Genomic DNA, 17,758 nt, shown 5'->3' with positions numbered 1-17,758 from the left:
GAAAATACATCCATCCCAAGACAAGCCAAACAAAGACATGCACGAGAATTCTTAAAAAGGACAGCATTCCAACCAGAACTCTATCAACAAACACATTGATCTAGACCCGTTTACCACCCCCTGAGAAAAGGAATAGGAAGTGACTTCACCACAGGAAATGACATCATCGACCCAAAGTAACCCAAATATATAATTAGAAAGCAGGAAGTTTCAGCATTGCTTCACATGAAGCCCACTGAAGATGTTACCTAGTAAGGTAATGAAACGTCTGGAAATGAACCTTTCAGCTCAGCAGGCAAACCTACATCCAATACCTTAACTAAAAAATTGCACCTGCTTAACAACTGATCTACATGGTAAGCAGCACTGCCAAATATATAAGTAATCCAGAAGGTTGATCTGAAACTTCAACTTTGAAGGAAAGAACTAGACATTTGATAAAGCATTTTTTTAAAAAATTGCTAATATGCCATAGATTGCACTTCAACAACAACAAGCAGTGTTCAAAAGGTTTTGAACTGTATTAAAAACCTACCAATTGAATTGCATCTTTCAATTTGATTGGAGTGATGAGACAATGATATAAATCTCGAATCAGGCCTGCAGCTTTTAAGTTTGACAAATAACGCCTTCTTCGAAGCACACATAAAGTAACGTACTCCCTTGAAAGTACCATCTGTACAGCCCACGTTTTCTTCTTCCTAAATAAAAGCAAAAATCTTAAACTATTTGAAACTAAGTACCAAGCTCTATATTCTTATATTCATGAGACCATACATATTAATTGATAAATATAACCGACTCATCTCATTAATGAGGTTCATAAAGTTAAGGAACTTTTAGTCATAGTTCAATGAGGCTCTCATCTCTCAAGAGGACGTAGAGTCGAGTCCTGGTCCAGTTTTTACAGTACAAAATCTGGTCGACTCCCTAGCACAGAGGTAGCATTTTTAGGTAATGATGCTGAATTGAAAATCAATCTGCAAATCTCAGAACCATCTTAAAGACCCCACAGCACTAGTGGCCTGGTCAATATTTTTTCCTCAATTATCTAGTCATTATCGCATTAGTATTTGTGGGATTTTACTGTGTGCAAATAGACTGCCATTCTCTCGTCTGCAAAAGAGCCAATGGCTCAAATTTGTTTGTTTAAATGTGGCTCTTTATCCAGTTCTCTGCCCAAAGGCAGTTCTGGTCCATAAGTCTGATGAATTGTGCTTCCAAATAAACTTGTGGACTATATCCTGGTGTTGTGTGATTTTCAGCTGTGAACTATAATACTAAGCCCAGAATCCAGCTCAGCCCAAACAGTATTGAACTCCTTGCTGTTGACACCAAACAGATCCACACTAGCTATTCTGCCAAGGAATTGGAATTGCTGTGGGCACAAGCACTTTTACATACATTTTGTAGCCCAAAGGTACGGACAGTCTTCATAGAGGTTCCAATTTTGTTTCCATTACATGGCTGACCAGGAATCTCTCCTGCACTCACTAGCTCATGTTGGAAGAACTAACAAGTTTACATTCAGCTAGTGTGGGTACATTATCAATACACATCCTTTTGTGATCAAGTCCTGGATTGGAACTTGAACCCAGACCTTCACGCTGAGCTAAAGGGATGGTTCACACTGGGCCTAGATGCAAGTTGGTTGTTTAGGTCTCAGTCCTCTATTAAGCTTGGAAGTTGGTTGGGGGTGAAATTGGAGACTGATTTCAGAAATTCAAAATTCTTTCTAACCTACCCATTTTGCACATTTAAATTCATACCCAGGTTTCTCCAGGCTAAAATATGCATGTTTTTTATTGTAAGACAAACCATGTGAAGTTTAGAATGTGTTCCCTAAGAAAAAAAATTCCATTTAGCTATATTTCCATTATACTTACAAGTTCAAGTCCAGCTATTTGTTCATTAACTCCTAAAGGTTGCCCAATCCACCGAATTACTCCATAGAGAGGATGATTTTCCTTCACTTGCACCAACGATCCTATTTCCAAACTGGGCTGCTCTATCGTTGATACTCCTCCTGGTTCAGCATCTTGGTTTGCACCAGTATTCACATCCATCATTACTGATTGGACAGATAAGGAAAGGGTATGACCTATGCTTCCATTTACATTGGGTTTCTTGGTAAGGCTGAAAGGCAACGAATGGAATTTGTTTTCATTTGAAAGGGAAGCTTGAAGAGAAGACGTTGTGGGTGGTGACTGACTCAACTTGGAGTGTGCGTCTACTAGTGATGTTACTGTATCTTCACTTCCTGTAAGTAAATAACACTGAGCTAAAATAAATATTTCCAGTCAAGAATACCAATGCAAAAAGCAACAGCAATATTGTAAGATGGTGATCAGCTTTTTAACGTGACTCAATAAAATGGTCATCAGTTATAGGATTAAAGAACTGTCAGTCAGGAGGCTGCCATTCAGTCCATCATGTTTATGTACAGATGGTTTACCTCCCTTGTTTAAAATTTTAATTTAGAATAGCACTGGCCTTGACATGGGAAATGAAAATTACTGTGTGGACATTGCTGGTTTCTATTTAATACTTGGGTCAATTATATATTTGTTCAAATTTTCCTGTGGGAGGTAACTTTGTAGCTCACAAATGATAATTAAATGAAATGATTTATGACCTATATTTATTCAGTAGTTTTTTAAAAAAATATAAAAACAATTATCACGATATTAGCTAACTAATATTCAGCAACTTGAGCAGCACAAAACAGTAAGACTCAAATGAAGAAAGTTTCACTTCCATTAAATCAGTGCAACTTTATAAGCTTTAATCATTTAAGTACTTGCAGTTAGCTTATTAAAATGGCGATGGAAAATAGCTGTTACAAGATGGCACAATATGAAGAAAAGTAACAATTAAGACTACAAAGTGTTGAACATGAAGCAGAATTGCAGACTTAGGTGTCACATCATCCTACTCTAAGCAATTCAAAATATAGTTAGTTATTTTGATATGGAGTACAAGTCTATATTAGCAGAGATAAAAAGATTTAGCTTAATCATAAGAAACATCGAATGACAATATTATGTAAATTAGGTTTTGAGAATTGCATATAATACTGTTAGCTGTGGCCAAACTAATCTTTAAAACAGTTCCAGCATAACTTCCCTGCTCTTAAATTCTACACCTCGGTTAAAAAAGCCAAGCATCCCACATGACTTCATGATCACTTTATTTATCTGTCCTGCTACCTTAAGGAGCTGATGGGCATGCACTTCAATGCCCCTCTGATCCTCAGTGCTTCCCAGTGTCCTACCATTACCTGGTTTGTCCTGCCCAGGTGCATCACTGGAATGAATTCCATTTGCCACTGTTCAGCCCATCTATATCATCCTGAAATGCAAGGCTATTCTCCTCACTATTTACCATTGACCAATTTTCATACCCACAAACTTCCTGATCAACCCTCATACACCCAAGCCTAATATCATGTACATACATATATGTCAGTCCTGATATAATATGAGAGTTCTTTTCTTGTACAATCTCACATTCTCAAGAAAATAGCCACACCATTTAAACTAATGGAGCCAGAATAGCATTAAAGCCAATACAGGTAAGAAAACTGTTTTACAAATAACAGTCTAAATTCTTCAATAGCATTAAAGCCAATTCACGTTGAAGAAATGCACATTATAGTTGAACTGACTTTGCTACAAACAGCAAGGACAAACAATAACACCACCACTGATCTACTGGACACCGATTTCCAGTCACAAAAACACCACTGATCATTGTTCTGTTTACTGCCACTCAGCCAATTCTGGATCCAATTAGCTAAATTTCTTTGGATCCTATGGGGTCTTACTCTCACTATCAGTTCATTATGATCAAGTTGGTCACACATGACCTCCTCTTAAAAACAAAACATGCTTACTGTTCTTTATTAATCCTGGTCTCTCCAAGTGCTTGCTATAGTTTGCCAACAACTGAGATTAAACTGACTGGCCCACAGAATCCGAGATTATCCCTTTCTCCCTTCTTAAATAATGGTACCACAAAGTATTCATTTCAAAGCCTACTCACACAGTCCAGCACCCCATACAAATTACCACTATGGTCCTTAGTGGGTCCTACTCTTTCCATAGTTATCATTTCAGCCTTAATCTACTTTTAAAATAATTGAAGATTTTTCTTTATTTTACTTGCCATTATCCTTTCTTACCTATTTTTTGCTCTAATTTCCTTCCTAAGTTTTCCCTTGCATGTGCCATACTCCTCCAGGGCTCCTGCTGTTTTGAACCCTTAGTATCTGCCATAAGCTTCCTTTTCTCTTTTTATCCAATCCTGTATATCCCTTGATATCCAGGGTTGACGGAATTTGTTGGTCTTACCCTTTATCTTTAATCAGAATGCGTTAATCCTATACCCTTTGTATTTTCTCCTTCCATCCCACTAATGACACAGATTTATGTAAAAATATCTGCTCCTAGACCAAATCATATCTGATCTTACTAAAGTTAGCCTTTCCCTAGTTTAGAATTTTGATTTCAGATGCATCCTTGTCCTTTTCCAAAAGGAATCTTTAATCTAATGCAGTTATGATCACGGTTTGCAATGATACTTCAACCACTTGCCTGGTTTCATTACCTAAAATTAAGTCCAAGAATGCTCAGTCTCTTGCAGGTGACCTTTTTAACTCTGTACATAGATGAATTTTAAGAATGCAGCTCCCTCTAACCTTTTCATACTATGACCAACTTGGGAAAGTTGAAATCTCCCACTACCATTACACTATTACTTTTACACTTCTGAAATTTGTCTGCATATTTTCTCTCAACTTCTGTCCAACTGTTAGGGGACCAATAGTACACTCCCAGCAATGCAACTGCTCCTTTTGGCTTTTAACTTTTAACCATATGACTTCATTTGAGGAGGCTTCTAAGATGTCATCCCACCTTACTGCTGCAATGGATACCTTTAACAATATTGCAACATCCCTTCCTCTTTTAAGACCATAAGACATAGGAGTGGAAGTAAGGCCATTCGGCCCTACGAGTCCACTCCGCCATTCAATCATGGCCGATGGGCATTTCAACTCCACTTACCCACACTCTCCCCGTAGCCCTTAATTCCTCGAGACATCAAGAATCTATCAATCTCTGCCTTGAAGACATTTAGCGTCCCAGCCTCCACCACACCCTGCGGCAATGAATTCCACAGGCCTACCACTCTCTGGCTGAAGAAATGTCTCCGCATTTCAGTTCTGAATTGACCCCCTCTAATTCTAAGGCTGTGTCCTAGAAAATATTTCCTAGCATCCACCCTTTCCAAGCCATGTATTATCTTGTAAGTTTCTATTAAGTCTCCCCTTAATTTTCTAAACTCCAATGAATACAGTCCCAGGATCCTCAGCCATTCCTCGTATGTTAGACCAACCATTCCAGGGATCATCCGTGTGAATCTCCGCTGGACACGTTCCAGTGCCAGTATGTCCTTCCTGAGGTGTGGGGACCAAAACTGGACACAGTACTCCAAATGGGGTCTAACCAGAACTTTATAAAGTCTCAGCAGCACAACGGTGCTTTTATATTCCAACCCTCTTGAGATAAGTGACAACATTGCATTCGCTTTCTTAATCACGGACTCAACCTGCAATTTGTTTTACATTGTAAAATTTAGTGATCTTTGAACTCAAAAATATATATTCAAATCGCAGCAATTCTGAAATAAATGAACAAACCTTATGCCACAATGCTAAAATATTTTAGCTCCAATGCAATCTACATTAGTAGCATGCTTTCCTTTAACATTTGATCCAAATCTTTTGCAAAGCTAAAATTAAAGTGTAAATAAAAGCAGAATACTGAGATACTAGCAATCCTAAATTAAAAACAAAGTGCAAAGTGCAAGAAAAACACAGCAGGTCTAGCCGCATCAATTCTGAAGATGACAGTCATACTGGACTCAAAAGAGGAGCTGTTTCTCTCTCCATAGATGCTGCCAGCCCTGCTGAGTTTCTCCAGCACTTTGTTTTTATTTAAAATGTCAAACTCTTAAGTAAAGATGGATAGGAGCATAGCAACCTGATGAATTACTGCTGTAACAAAGTTGACTTTTATGAAATTAACACCAATATCATGCAAAATTGTAACCAAATTGTTACAAATATAACAGTATCAGTGAATGAATTGCATTATTTCAGAAAACAGATGATGATTGCTGATTTCCAAGTTCATTACCTTCATCAATATACCATGTACTTTTTGATTTTTGTGGATCAATAGATGCACCATTTAACATGCAACGTAATTCAGATCGGTTCCTATTATGCCCTGGAGATTTTCCCAATTGTGAAACAAGTCCTGTTGACAACAAAATTCAACAAAAGTTCAAAGGACAATTCATTCAATCAAAGCATGACATGGAAGGGCAAGTACAGTTCTTATTAATTTTAATTACAAGACCTAATTTTGGAAACAATCAGCTCTGTAACTGATAAAAGCAAATTGAAGAGGGAAATAATAAACATAATGAAGCAAATCACTGTCTCGTTAACACAGAACAAAAGACAATTATTTATAGTATTTCTAGCTTTGCAAAAGTGCACCGGATTTTATTCATAGGAGGTGACCATCACTAGTTTTGGCCACTATTTATTGCACCTCTCTAGTTGGCCTTCAGAAAGGTGGTACTGAACTGCCTTCTTCAGGTGGTGCAGTCCATTTTGTGTAGGTGGAGTTATGATGCTGTTTTGAGAGGGGATTTCAGTACTTTTACCCACTGACACTGAAGGTATGGCAACAGATCTCCAAGCCAGGACAATGAGCAGCTTGGAGGAGAACTTTCAGGTTGTGGTGTTCCCATGTATCAACTGCTGTTGTCCTTCTAGATGATATGCAACATGAGTGTGGAAGATGTTGTCCAAGGAGTCTTGGTAAAGTGTTGCAATTCATCTTGTAGTTGATACACACAATGGCTACAGATTGTCAGTGATGAAGGGAATGAATACTTCTGGGTGCAATGCCAATCAGGTAGGCTGTATTGTCCTGAGTGTTGTCAAGCTTGGTCTCCGTTTGGATCTGCACTCTAAGCAAGTGGAGAGTACTCCATCACACACCTGCTGTGGGCCTTGTAGATGGTGACCAGGCTTTTGTGGAGTCAGGAAGTGAATTATTTGCTGCAAGTAGCCTCAGACTTGCTCATAGCCACAATACATGTATGGCTAGTCCAGTTCAATTTCAGGTCAACTGTAACCCTCAGTGTTGAAAATGGAATATTCTGTAATGGGATTGCTAATAGACGTCAAGGAGTGATGGTTAGGTTCTCTCTTGTTAGAGACAGTAACTGCCCTGCACTTGTGTGGAATATGTTGATATCAAAGCATAACCTTACATAAATGCATTCTGGATTAGTAGTGCTGGAAGAGCACAGCAGTTCAGGCAGCATCCAAGGAGCAGCGAAATCGACGTTTCGGGCAAAAGCCCTTCAGGAATAAAGGCAGGGAGCCTGAAGCATGGAGAGATAAGCTAGAGGAGGGTGAGAGTGGGGAGAAAGTAGCATGGAGTACAATAGGTGAGTGGGGGGGGGGGGGGGTATGAAGGTGACAGGTCAGGGAGGTGGGGGTGGAGTGGATAGATGGAAAAGGAGATAGGCAGGTAGGACAAGTCCGGACAAGTTGTGGGGACAGTGCTGAGCTGGAAGTTTGGAACTAGGGCAAGGTGGAGGAAGGGGAAATGAGGAAACTGTTGAAATCCACATTGATGTCCTGGGGTAGAAGTGTTCCGAGGCGGAAGATGAGACATTCTTCCTCCAGGCATCTGGTGTTGAGGGAACAGTGGTGAAGGAGGCCCAGGACCACCACGTCCTCAGCAGAGTGGGAGGGGGAGTTGAAGTGTTGGGCCACAGGGTGGTGTGGTTGATTGGTGCGGGTGTCCCAGAGATGTTCCCTAAAGCGCTCTGCTCGGAGCGTCCAGTCTCCCCAATGTAGAGGAGACCACATCGGATACAACAAATGATATTAGTGGATGTGCAGGTAAAACTTTGATGGATGTGGAAGGTTCCTTTAGGGCCTTGGATAGAGGTGAGGGAGGAGGTGTGGGCACAGGTTTTACAGTTCCTGTGGTGGCAGGGGAAGGTGCCAGGATGGGAGAGTGGGTTGTAGAGGGGCGTGGACCTGACCAGGGAACGGTGTTTGCGGAAGGCGGAAAGGGGTGGGAAGGAAAATATATCCCTGGTGGTGGGATCTTTTTGGAGGTGGCGGAAATGTCGGCGGATGATTTGGTTTATGCGAAGGTTGGTAGGATGGAAGGTGAGCACTAGGGGCGTTCTGTCCTTGTTACGGTTAGAGGGGTGGGGTCTGAGGGCGGAGGTGCGAAATGTGGACGAGATGCGTTGGAGGGCATCTTTAACCATGTGGGAAGGGAAATTGCGGTCTCTAAAGGAGGAGGCCATCTGGTGTGTTCTATGGTGGAACTGGTCCTCCTGGGAGCAGATACGGTGGAGGCAGAGGAATTGGGAATACGGGATGACATTTTTGCAAGAGGTAGAGTGGGAAGAGGTGTCCCTTTCAGGTGCCTCTTTAAATTTCATATTTTACACATGATTTTGTTTAACAGAAGATTCAAAAACAAAAGTCTTTGCATGCTCCAGTTTTATACAAATTTTAGACAGAATCACAAAATAATTATGACAAAGAATGCCATTCATCCAACATTATATATGGATTAATTCATATTGGGTCAATTAAAGACCACAAGGGTACACATTGCAGCATCTAACTGTTTCATGAATCAAATATGATAATACGATTACGACATAAATTTCGATTGGACTCCAATTCAATTCAGATTAGATTGCCAAGACAGCACAAACTAAAGACTCTTTTGATTTTGATCCACAGGTTGCACAGAGCTACTTACAATCAAAACTGGGATATAGCAATTGGTCCTTGTGCCAGTGGCCTAAAGAAAGGAGACAAAAAGAAACTAAGGTGCCTGTTCCTGCAGGAAGGAGAAAGTGAGGACAGCAGATGCTGGTGATCAGAGTCGAGAGTGTGTAGCTGGGAAAGCCCGGCAGGTCAGGCAGCATCCAAGGAGCAAGAGAATCGACATTTCGGGCATAAGCCCTTCGTCAGGAATGAGGCTTGTGGACTGGGGCTGAGATATAAAAGTGAGGTTGTTTGGGGTGGTTAGCTGAGAAAGTGAAAGGTGGATGAAGGGGAGGCAGATAGTGATGTCAGATGGGGGAGTGATGGACAGGTTCAGAGGGCATTGCCGAGTTGAAGGCTTGGGAGTAGGATAATGCAGAGCGGGGATGTGTGAAATGAAGCAGCTGTTGAAATCCACATTTATCCTGTGTAGTTGCAGGGTCTCAAGGCAGAATATGAGGCATTCCTCCTCCAGACGTCAGGTGGTAACGGTTTGGTGGTGGAAGCGGCCCAGGACCTGCATGTTCTTGATGGAGTGGGAGGGGGAATTGAAGTGTTCAGCCACGGGGCGGTGGGATTGGTGGGTGCAGGTGTCCCAAAGATGTTGTCTGAAACGATCCACAAGGCGGCATCCTGCTTCCCAAATGTAGACAGGAGACCACACAGAGTGCAACGGATGCAGTAAATAACATTGGTAGAGGTACAGATAAATTTTTGACAGATGAGGAAGGATCCCTTAGGGCCTTGGACAGAGATTAGGGGAGTGGTGTGTATGCAGGCTTTGCAGGAGTGGGGTGTGGGCTGGTGGGAGGCGTGGACCTGACTAGGGAGTCATGGAGGGAATGGTCTCTCCAGAACGCTGATTGGGGTAAGGAGGGAAATATATCGTTGGTGTTGGGGTCCGTTTGGAGGTGGAAGAGTGGTGGAGGATGATGCGATGTATGCAGAGGTTGATGGGGCAGAAGGTGAGGGTCGAGGAGTTCTGTCCTTGTTGCATTGGGGAGGGATGGGGTTCAAGGGCAGTGGTGCATGAAGTAGAGGAGATGCATTGGAGGGCATCGTCAACCACGTGGGAAGGGAAGCTGCGATAATGGAAGAAGGAAGCCATCTGCGATTTTGAGGTGGAATCGGTCATCCTGGGATCATGGGCGGCAGAGGCGGAGGAATTGGGGATAAGGAATGGAGTTTTTACAGGAAGTAGGGTGGGAGGAGGTGTAGTCTAGGTAGCTGTGGGAGTTGGTGGGCTTGTAGAAGTTGTCTGTTCTTAAGTCAGTTGTCAGAGACGGAGTGGTCCAGGAAGGGGGGAGGGGAGGTGTCAGAGATGGTCCAGGTGAATTTGAGGTTGGGGTGGAAAGTGTTGATAAAGTTGATGAACTGTTCAACCTCCTCGTGGTAACACAAGGCAGCTCCAATGCATTATTGATGTAACGGAGAAACAATGAGAGGGTGATGCCAGTGTAACCGAGGATGATGGACTGTTCCATGTATCCGACAAACAGGCAAGCATAGCAGGGTCCCATACAGGTGAGATGGCTATCCCTTTGTTTTGGAGGATGTGGCAGGATTGGAAGGAGATGTTGTTGAGAGGGAGGACCAGTTCAGCCAGGTGGATGAGGATATAGGTGGAAGGGTACTGGTTGGGACGGCGCGAGAGGAAGAAACCTTCATCGTGGTGGATCAACATGTCTCCAAGCCCTCTGTTTCTTTCTTTCTTTCTGACTGGCTGTACTGGCCCTCACCCTCAACAACTTCTCCTTTCAAATCTGCACATCGGAGAGACAGGATGCCTTCTTACGGATCGTTTCAGAAAACATCTCTGGGATACCTGTGCCCACCAACCCCACTGCCCCGTGGCTGAACACTTCAACTCCCCCTCTCACTCAGTCAAGGATATTCAGGCCCTGGGCCTCCTACACCACCAAACCGTTACCACCAGACACCTGGAGGAAGAACACCTTCTATTCCGCCTTACAACCCTGTAACCACATAGGATAAATGTGGATTTTGACAGCTTCCTCATTTCCACTCCCCCCACATAAAGCCTCCAACTCGGCACTGGCCTCCAGACCGGTCCATCATTCCCCACTCCTTCCCACCCCCCCACCGAAAAAAAATCCAAGTAGCTCCTTGGTTGCTACTTGATCGCTGTGTTCCTGAGGGAAGTCTCTTTTGTATTTGGTTGTGTCCACTTCAGATACACAAGATGCCATTCTAGAAGATAATATTGTATCAGCATTTCCAGTATCCTACAGAGGTGATGGTTTAAATAAATGATTTAGAATACATAAACGTTGGCCTCACAGGGAACTGTTTGATGAAAAATGTATCTTCATATTATGGAACAGAAATAAAACACTGCGTTACCTTTATTCTTTGATCTGCTGCTGACATTTGAAGAGACCTTTTCATTAATACCTCTCGATGCAAAGTTTTGTTTCAGTGGCCGTGTTTCTGAGGTGTCTGCAATATTTGCACAGGATCCTATTAGCATAACAAGTTTCTTCAACACAGGCTTGCTTTTTATCAGCAAATATAAATCAGCTCTACAAAGCTGCCCACTCCAGAACAAAATAATATAATATTTCTGTCAGCAATGTTCCCAAGTAAAGTCAAAATCTAAGCTTGCTCCCCTCACAGAGAAGCACACTCAGATGTGCAGTTTCTGTTAGATCATAAAAAAATCTCATTCCAACAAATTCCACTAAGCCCAAAATTTTGTCTGACATTTCAAACTACATAAAAACACTAGGAGAAAAAAAAAGGTCCTTGGAAAGGTATTTGCACCCCATGGGTAGCAGGGGTATTGGAATAACCACCTACCAGAGTATAGCCAACCCTACCTGTCCTTTTTTAAGACCCAAGTCCAGATGGCCCAGCTGGAATAGCTAGTCAGTATGATGGCCAAATATGGACTCATTCAATTCTGCAGCAGTGAAGATGGTCTGACTGGAGGTGCAATCATAGGAACAGCAGTACTTCAAATCTGTTCCGTTATTCAATTAGATCACAGCCAACCTCTATCTTCATTCCATTTAACCTTCTTGGCTCCTTATGCTTTAACATTCTTGCGTATTAGAATTCTATCAATCTCAGGTATTACAAAACATATTCAAATGACCCAATTGCAACAGCTTTTTGAAACTGGTCTTCCACAACCCCAAGTGAAGTACTTGCTGATATCATCGCTGAATGGCCTAATTCAGAATGGTTCTTTGTTCTGGACTGTCTAAGCAGAAGAAATGGTTTTTACCTGACCATATTCTTTAATAGTCCTAAACAATTTACTCATATCACACCTTAATCTCAATTTCCCCATGGTAGAATTATTTACAAGACTACCAAGATTAACATGCTAATTAGACTTTGTTTTAATTTAAGACATCTGTCTTATTTCATCTTTCTCTTTGAGAAATGTTTTAGCAAAAACAATACAGTACATACACGACAGTCCCACTGCCTTGAGATATCAATTTCTTCGATTAAACAGATTGGCTGCAAGTCGTAATTACTGGGCTAAAAAGGATGAAGCTCTGTGACATCACAAAAGAATAAAGCGACATGCACCAATACACCAGCAACAGTAATTTTAAGTAATGAAATCTGTAAGCAACCATAACTCTCACTGTCAGCCAAATGAATGCAACGGCATACTGCGCAGAATTTAAAGTCTGATGCTCTGCCTTCCTCACCAGAAGCAAGTTCTGAGATGGGAGGGCAAGAGTAAAAAAAAAAGGGAGTACTATTTTCTCTTCCCTAATCAGATTCAGGGCAAGAAAGGAAGTAGGTGACCTTCTTGCAGGGAGTTCAATTGATGATCCCAACTACAGTAGATACTTAGGGGCCTCTCTCCAGGTATGCAACCAACAGCAACCAAGGAACCCATCATACAGGGGAGTTTGCCCAGGGAAACCTGCAGCCTCATGGGGAAAGGGTCCATTGTTTAAAGATACTCTGCGCCCAATCGAGGATGCTGGCATCAGGCAGGAGATAAGCCAACGAAGGCCATTCCCTTGTCCTTGCTTTCAACTTCCATCATCCTATCATAATGGCGGCAGGCCTCAGAGAAGCAACATAAGCTTCCCACTAGTTTCCAGCCAGTGTCAAGGCTCTAAATGTAATTTATTTTTGAGTTTGGATTTTTGAATTTGAACAAGCACTATGAGTCTCATGTGGGTCTAAAGGAGTTAATTATTAAGTCACAAATATCCCTGAAGCCACAGTGATGTCTCCTAAAAATAAGTCTGAGAGGAATGCTGTTGGAGGTTAATAGGAATTTGCTTACATTGGAGAGTTTACAAATGAATAAAACAAAGTTTTGCACATTAAGCTTTCAGATAAAACATTTGGGAATTTTTTGGAGGGTGCTTATCGGAAATTCACAACTTGGCAAAACCAAAAGGACCCTTTTAGTTTCAGCCTGGGCAGTTCTGTAGTATTCTTAGCTGTAGTTGTAGGTGAACATGTAAAATGGTTGCTCCTGAGAAAGGGAGAGGATGGTTTAGAATTGTTTAAAAATTGGTTACCTCAGTGTAAGTTTAGTTTAAAAGTTTCAGACCAGAAACATTTGGTTCAAACTCTGAAGGTGTCATTTGAAGCTGGGACAGTTTATGCTCAGTTATATGACAAATCAAGAATAAATTCATCAGATCCTCATGACTAGGAGTTGAAGCCAAATCTATTTCAAACCACTTGTGGGAGACAGAAGCGTTTTCTCTCAGGTGTACTGTACTGTAATGGCATGCTGTTGGGAATAATGGGATTGTATTTCTATGTGTGTTTTTTAAATCTTTAAAAGGGTGTTATTTGGAAATAGCAACAGAGTTAGTGTTTTGGGTTGAGCGATCCTACCTCAGAGGCATTCTGAGAATGGGTCACTGGACCAGAAACATTAACACTGATTTCTCTCCACAGATGCTGCCGGACCTGCTGAGCTTTTTCAACAATTTCTATTTGTGTCTCTGATTTACAGCACCCACAATTCTTTTGGTTTTTATTTTGTCCAGCTATAACATCAGTTTGGATCATAACATAACTGAAATTCATATGACAGTTAAATCTTCTTTACTTATTTTTAACATTAACTAAATTCAAGAACATATCATTGGAGAATTAAATTTTCATAAAAGAGAAACATATCTACCTAGCTGTGCATCTTCTATCCACAGAAGGGTGATCTTTCCGTGTGAAGTATTGTACAGCACTTTTCCTTCCCATGTGCCATCCCAATCACCTAAGACGTTATCCTGAAAACAGAAATATTAACATTTCAATAAAAGCAAAAGACTGTGGATGTTGGAGAAGACATAGAAATGCCGAAAGTTTGGCAGCATCTGTGGAGAAAGAAATGGCATTAACATTCCGAGTCCAATAGGACTCTCCTTCAGAACTCGAAACATTAATTCTCTCTCTCTCTCCATTGCAGTTAATATTTTAACAGTAAATTTTTATATTAAACAGCCCTCGCATAGCTCAAGGGTTAAAAGCAATGCACAAGAATATATATTTTGAATTATTAATAAATGTTATATACACATGCAGCTATGTTTTGGCCATGGCTTTAAAGATGACCCTTTCTCCCCCTCTTCCACCTGTACTCTTGGAGGATCGGTCTTCTCTCTAATTCTATTCCATTATTATTTTGTTATCGTTCACTGGATGTGGGCATTGTTGGATAAGCCAGCATTTGTTGTCCATTTCAAACTGTGACCATGAAAGAATGGCAATATAATTCCAAGTCAGGATGGTGCACAGCTTAGAGGTGAACTTGCACATAGTGATATTCCCATGCATCTGGTGCACCTGTCCTTCTAGGCAGAAGTGGTTCTGGGTTTGAAGGTGTTGAAGAAGGTTCTTTGGCAACTTTCTGCAGCCTATTGTAGATGGCACACATTGCTAATATTGTATATTTATGGTGGAGGGAATAAATGTCTAAGATGATGGATGGGTGCCAAACAAGCATGCTGATCTTTCCTGGATGGTGTTGTGCTTCTTGAATGTTCTGGAACTGTAGAATCTTAGAAACCCTAGAGTGTGGAAGGCGGCCAATCGGCCCATCGAATCCATACCAACCCTCTGCAAAGTGTCCTATGCCCACATTCTATCCCTATAACTCTTGCATTTCTTGTGGCTAAGACACCTAGCCTGCACATCCCTGCACACTATGGGCAGTTCAGCATGGACAATCCATCTACCCATCTTTAGACTATGGGAAGAAACCCAAGCACCAAGAGGAAACCCATGCTGGGAGAATAATCTGCGTGGGGTTTGCACAGAAGCCCAAAGCTGGAATCGAATAGTAGTGCTGTGAGTTGGCACTGCTAATCACTGAGTTATCATGTTGCCCTAAACTGTTCTCGGTTGGTCTCTTAATTCTCTCAACTTTCAGTGCATTCCCCATCTCTATCACTCCCTCACTAACATTCAAAGACTGGGCTTAGTGAAGTGGGAGTGGAGGTTTTATACAGAAGGGGAAAAAAAAGTGCTGATTGAGTGACTCGTGGCTCAGTAATGGATTCAGCATTGCTTCAATTGAATTGAATCAAATCAAATTCAGCAACTCAATGCAAAGTAGTGAAAAATGCTGATAATATCAAACTGTAAAGGACATGGAATTGAAAATGGTGGCTCAAAAATTGGCGAATAAGTTGGACAAGGTATTTAAAAATAGGCAGACTAATGGCAAATAAAAGTTCAATACATGCAAGTATAAAATGAACACGATGGAAAATTGAGTGACATGGATTGTGAATGATGCGGATATAATAAGGACAAACCTAGGAATCCTGGGTGATTTGTCAATAAACAAGTCTACCAATCCATAGTAGCACACAAATCAGATATGAACTGCAATGTTAAAAACAATATAGTACATACCACAGGAGGTAATAATCAAGCTTTACAGTACTGTACACTAGTCAGACTGCAACATGGGTTTGCACCTAACTATGGCTGCCAAGGAACTACTGAAGCTCTGAAGGCACTACAGAGTCATGAGGTTTATCCTGATAGAGTTATCAGGAAGTGTTGGAGAGACTTGGACTTTTCAGTTTAGAAAGGAAGCATCTGAGAATGCATAATAGTGAAAGTAAATCAATGGATTCTTTTAAGAAATAACGAGATGTCAGAATGTGACATGGGCAGTCTTTACCAATCTTCTAGATAGACGATCTAGTAATTAAAACTTTTATTGCCTAAAGGTAGACAATTTATAAAATCTAATACTCACATTTACGATCTCTCACAAGTTATCAAACTATCTGTTAGAAGACCAACAAACCAAGTTTTGCAGTTAAAAAGTGTTACACTAAACATCTTAAATCTAAAATAAATTAACATCTCAAAAATATCTTAAGTTGCATCAAGAGGAACAAGAAAGTGGATGGTAACAATTTGTTTTCTTTCCACAAGATTAAAAAGGGCTCGATTTACACCCAGGACTCCTTTCACTATCTCCAAATACGCCTACACCATGGCAAAGATACAATAAATTTGGGCGGCACGGTGGCTCAGTGGTTAGCACTGCTGCTTCACAATGCCAGGGACCTGGGTTCAATTCCCACTTCGGGCAACTGTCTGTGCGGAGTTTGCATATTCTCCCAGTGTCTGCGTGGGTTTCCTCCGGGTGTTCCGATTTCCTCCCACAGTCCATAGACGTGCAGGTTAGGTGAAGTGGCCATTCTAAATTGCCCGTAAGTGTTAGGCAGTGGAATGGGTCTGGGTGGGTTGCTCCTCGGAAGATCAGTGCGGACCGGTTGGGCCGAAGGGCCTGTTTTTACACTGTAGGGAATCTAATCTAATATAAATCATTGTTGTCATTGTTGTGAAATTGTTGATGGAATGCAAAGCTTTCTGTATGCCATGCATCACTGATATACTTGAGGGCAAATGAAGACAAGTTAAAAGTTTATTGGATGTTGACATCCATTTGTTGACAGAATCAAAGCAAGAAGAAATATTTATTAATGGAGAACTTTAACATAAATGCTTACCTCATTAGAAGTGTTTCTCAAAAAAAAATATAGTATGCTTTGTCTGCAGAAGCTTGAACAGAGTAGTCCAGTAGTGAGACTGCTCTTCACTTCCAACCGTTTATTCCAAGATACAATTCATTTCTACTAACAACCCTTGAGCCCTCAGCCAAGTGAGTTTATGAATGGACTCACTTGATAACATGGTTAAGTTCTTCTAGCTGAACAGTGGAGTGCTTCACAACGATCTTATTAGTGGCTGATCTCTATGTATCCAATGCTTCTAACATGAGATCACTCATCAGCAATCAGGAGCAAGGGAAGCCAACTATTTTCCTTTTTCATTGTGCAAGGCATGCTGAAGTCATTTGTTCTGATCTGTAACAACATTTGCTAATATCTGCTGAACACTGGAGAAAGGGACAGAATCTATGACAGACTGACTCTAACAGTACATTTGCATGCTAGTAAGATAGTCAGCAAGATCAAGCACTTTAAATTCAAATATACACCATTATATTTTCCTCCCTGAAACAAGCAGCAACAAAAATTTTAACAAAGAAGGAAAAGAGGAAGCATGCACACCACCTCTTGCATACAAAAACAACATTGTGTCTAGTTGGATTCTCCCTTTTTCTTCACAGTTCCCATTTTCTTTGGGACATTCCTTCAAATTTATCTTCCCATCCAAACTTGTATTTTAACATACTTCAAGAGACTTCAGTGAATATAGATGGCAAAGTTGCTATCACAAGACCATAAGCAGCTTTCAAAGAGCAGGGAAGGAAAAAGGTTTTTAAAAATCACTTATTGCATTGGTCAACATAGAATACTTACAGTTGTCACCAGGCCATTTGGCCCATTGGATCCATACTGACCCTGTGAAGACCCACTCTCCTTCCCT

At 41.1% G+C, this 17,758-nt stretch overlaps 1 protein-coding gene across 2 annotated transcripts in view; it reads right to left on the bottom strand.

The window, feature by feature from the left end:
• cylda (cylindromatosis (turban tumor syndrome), a) overlaps positions 1-17,758 on the bottom strand; it is a 68,811-nt gene that overhangs the window by 37,353 nt on the left and 13,700 nt on the right. For both annotated transcript variants that reach the window (XM_060838129.1, XM_060838128.1), the window contains exons 4-8: positions 14,028-14,130; positions 11,252-11,347; positions 6,201-6,323; positions 1,887-2,260; positions 536-701 (exon numbers count right to left, since the gene is read on the bottom strand). In XM_060838129.1, coding sequence (XP_060694112.1) covers positions 536-701; positions 1,887-2,260; positions 6,201-6,323; positions 11,252-11,347; positions 14,028-14,130 — 862 coding nt within the window. The remainder of the gene's footprint in view (positions 1-535; positions 702-1,886; positions 2,261-6,200; positions 6,324-11,251; positions 11,348-14,027; positions 14,131-17,758) is intronic.

The sequence above is a fragment of the Hemiscyllium ocellatum genome, chromosome 17 (assembly GCF_020745735.1).
Source record: "Hemiscyllium ocellatum isolate sHemOce1 chromosome 17, sHemOce1.pat.X.cur, whole genome shotgun sequence".
NCBI lineage: Eukaryota > Metazoa > Chordata > Chondrichthyes > Orectolobiformes > Hemiscylliidae > Hemiscyllium > Hemiscyllium ocellatum.
The sequence above is the reverse complement of the archived record's forward strand: the minus strand, read 5'-3'. Positions and strand labels throughout refer to the sequence as shown.